The sequence below is a fragment of the Triticum urartu genome, chromosome 1A, assembly GCF_056163025.1.
Source record: "Triticum urartu cultivar PI428250 chromosome 1A, HENAU_Tu73, whole genome shotgun sequence".
Lineage (NCBI taxonomy): Eukaryota > Viridiplantae > Streptophyta > Magnoliopsida > Poales > Poaceae > Triticum > Triticum urartu.
Window position 1 is genome coordinate 402,010,680 of NC_141873.1, and position 1,745 is coordinate 402,012,424.

The 1,745-nt window shown below is 46.3% G+C and overlaps 1 protein-coding gene across 1 annotated transcript; it reads right to left on the reverse strand.

Annotated features, from left to right (window-relative positions):
• Window positions 1-680: 680 nt before the first annotated feature.
• Window positions 681-1,436, reverse strand: LOC147991432 (uncharacterized). Its single transcript, XM_087538668.1, has 2 exons — window positions 1,418-1,436; window positions 681-1,324 (listed from the first exon to the last, which is right to left on the reverse strand). The coding sequence occupies exons 1-2, from the start codon at window positions 1,434-1,436 to the stop codon at window positions 681-683; spliced, it is 663 nt and encodes a 220-aa protein (XP_087394794.1).
• Window positions 1,437-1,745: the final 309 nt, after the last annotated feature.

Genomic DNA, 1,745 nt, shown 5'->3' on the forward strand with positions numbered 1-1,745 from the left:
AAACATAGGTCGTATTCGAACCAAAGAGAACATAGCTGTCGATACCCACTTGATCGGCATACTGCCAAACCCACTTGGGGGCTTCTTGATCATATCTGAATCATAGCTTAACTCCTTTTGGGTCTGACGTGGATAGTATTCGAATCAGTGTCATTAAACAACTCTTATGGTCACTTGGGGGCTTCCTGTTCAAACATAGGTCGTATTCGAACCAAAGAGAACATAGCTGTCGATACCCACTTGATCGGCATCGCCACAGCCACTGGGGGCTAACAGATCGTATCCGAATCTTAGCTCAACCCCTTTGGAATGGGTCACTGATCGTATTCGAATCAGAAACCCTTGAATTTTGTTCATCATATTTTGCAAGTGCCAAGCATTAGATATCTTGTGACCCTCTTGAAGGAGTTAAGTTTACCCTCAGGGGTTGGCTTATATAAGCCGGGAAATCAGCTGTAATCATCACAGGGCAATGCAAGGTATTTTTGCAAAGGACATAACAGATTCATACAAACTACAAAGAGAATAATGGCGGCGGCTTATGCAAGTATTAAGGTCCATAAGCATGCGCAAAGGCATAGCAAAACTCAAGGTATCTTCTACTTTGCTACAAGACTCCCCGAGTCTGAATGATGCGGCATTGTTTTCTACAATGACATAAGCAGGTGGCGCCTGACAAGCTACTCTTGGGGTTGACTTGAAGCCTCCGGGTTATCCTTCTCTGTCTCTCCGCCAGCTGCTTTGTCCTGGAAGGATGATGAGGCCCAGTCAATGCCACTCAAGGCTTCAAACTCAGCTTCATCATCTATTAAACCGGTTGGGTCGACTTCAGGAGCAAAGGTGTGCTTACGGGTTGGAGGGATCAAGCTGACATCGTCATAATGCGACATGGGGATTCTCCGATTCTCCTTGTCATAACCCGGCTGCCACTTGGTGAGGTCAGTATCGTTCCCAATAAGAGTAGCCACCGGACGTATATCCTTCACACAGGCGGTGAAATCCTTATCATTAAACACGGTGCCATCTTCCTTTAAACTTGGATACCCAAGAGCAATATCAGCGGGGTCTAGTTCTGGAAGCCACGCCTTGGCCCGGCTCAATGCGGCTATAGCTCCGGCTCTTGCAGATGCTCGTCTTAACTCTTGGATTCGCTGAGGTAGCACAGCAAGCCGCTTCAACACATCTTGCAGGAGATAGGGAACATCATTTGATAAAGCCACAACGGTCAGAGCACGTTGTGACCCGGTGTAGAGTTGTTCCACCAGAGTATAAACCGCCTTTAGCATGATCACCATGTTCTGCTTAAGATTTGTGCTCCTGGGGCCTGTGTTATTAAGCATAAGGTGAGTCAAAGGAGACAACTGAAATGGTCATTCAAGGAGTTTTGCAGTGTTTAAGGTTTGAGTAAGTCACTCACCAAAGATTGCTGAAACCATTCGAGATATCTGGCGCTTTAAGTCGAACAGTTCGGCCGTTGCTTCCGCAAGCGATGCCTCTGCTGTCTCGGCCCGGGTCACCAGTGCGGCCTTTTCATCAGCCCAAATTTTCTTCTCTGATTCAAAATTTTGCTTCAATTTCTCTTGTTCAGAGACGCTGAATTCAAATTTGGAGTTGGCCTTTTCAATTTCACTTTCCTGGGTTGCCAGGCGATTCTTCAAATCAGCAATCTCCAATTCAAATTTACTTATGGTGGCCTGCATTGCACCGGATAGTAGTCAAGGTTACGGTAAGTACTATTAAGTCCC